The sequence below is a fragment of the Tupaia chinensis genome, unplaced genomic scaffold (assembly GCF_000334495.1).
Source record: "Tupaia chinensis unplaced genomic scaffold, TupChi_1.0 Scaffold000010_1, whole genome shotgun sequence".
Lineage (NCBI taxonomy): Eukaryota > Metazoa > Chordata > Mammalia > Scandentia > Tupaiidae > Tupaia > Tupaia belangeri.
The window spans coordinates 137,299-138,423 of NW_006159440.1; the positions used below are offsets into that span (position 1 = coordinate 137,299).

The window sequence follows — 1,125 nt, forward strand, 5'->3', positions numbered from 1 at the left end:
GTCCCAAGCCCTACAAGTGCCCGGAGTGCGACAGCAGCTTCAGCCACAAGTCGAGCCTGACCAAGCACCAGATCACGCACACGGGCGAGCGGCCCTACACTTGCCCCGAGTGCAAGAAGAGCTTCCGCTTGCACATCAGCCTGGTGATCCACCAGCGCGTGCACGCGGGCAAGCACGAGGTCTCCTTCATCTGCAGCCTGTGCGGCAAGAGCTTCAGCCGCCCGTCGCATCTGCTGCGCCACCAGCGGACTCACACGGGCGAGCGGCCCTTCAAGTGCCCCGAGTGCGAGAAGAGCTTCAGCGAGAAGTCCAAGCTCACCAACCACTGCCGCGTGCACTCGCGCGAGCGGCCGCACGCCTGCCCTGAGTGCGGCAAGAGCTTCATCCGCAAGCACCACCTGCTGGAGCACCGGCGCATCCACACCGGCGAGCGGCCCTACCACTGCGCCGAGTGCGGCAAGCGCTTCACGCAAAAGCACCACCTGCTGGAGCACCAGCGCGCGCACACGGGCGAGCGGCCCTACCCTTGCACGCACTGCGCCAAGTGCTTCCGCTACAAGCAGTCGCTCAAGTACCACCTGCGGACCCACACGGGCGAGTGAGCGCGCGCCCCGCCGCCGCCCCCCTGGCCTGGTGCGCCTCCAGCCCCGGACACCTGCCCGACGGGCGAGTGACCGCCCCCCCCGCCGCCGCCCCCCTGGCCTGGTGCGCCTCGAGCCCCGGACACCTGCCCGGCCACCGCCAGACCCGAGCCCTGTGGGCGGAGGCGGGGCGCCCCCAGCCCCCTTGCTGTGAGCCCCTCTCTCCTTTTGTCCCTCCTTCCAAGGACACGGGCTAGTGAGACCAGGTCCCTTGCTGCCGTGTTTCCAGGGCCCCAGGGGGGGAGGGCTCGGACCTGGGGAACCCTTTCAGGCTGTTAATTTCCTTGACAATAAAACGGATGAAACCAGTCGCACGGGGGGAGTGATTTGGCCTCCGGCCACGCGGAGGGGCAGCGCAGGACCGTTAGTGGGGGTAGAACTTTATAATTACCTTTTGGATACTGTGGTTCTATTTGATAATAATAGAGTAATTTTGAAAAGAGTGTTTCCTGTTTGCCGTTTTTGTTTGGTTTTGAAGGGGAGG

General features: G+C 64.9%; 1 protein-coding gene across 1 annotated transcript in view; it reads left to right on the forward strand.

Moving 5' to 3' along the window:
• The window catches only part of ZNF777 (zinc finger protein 777), a gene marked incomplete at its 5' end in the record, with an annotated part of 35,399 nt that extends 34,743 nt beyond the window's left edge, over nt 1-656 (forward strand). Inside the window, 1 exon segment of the mRNA XM_006172137.2 lies at nt 1-656. This exon segment is cut by the window's left edge and continues 37 nt beyond it. Within this exon segment, the coding sequence (XP_006172199.2) occupies nt 1-602 (602 nt within the window).
• Between the last annotated feature and the right edge of the window lie 469 nt (nt 657-1,125).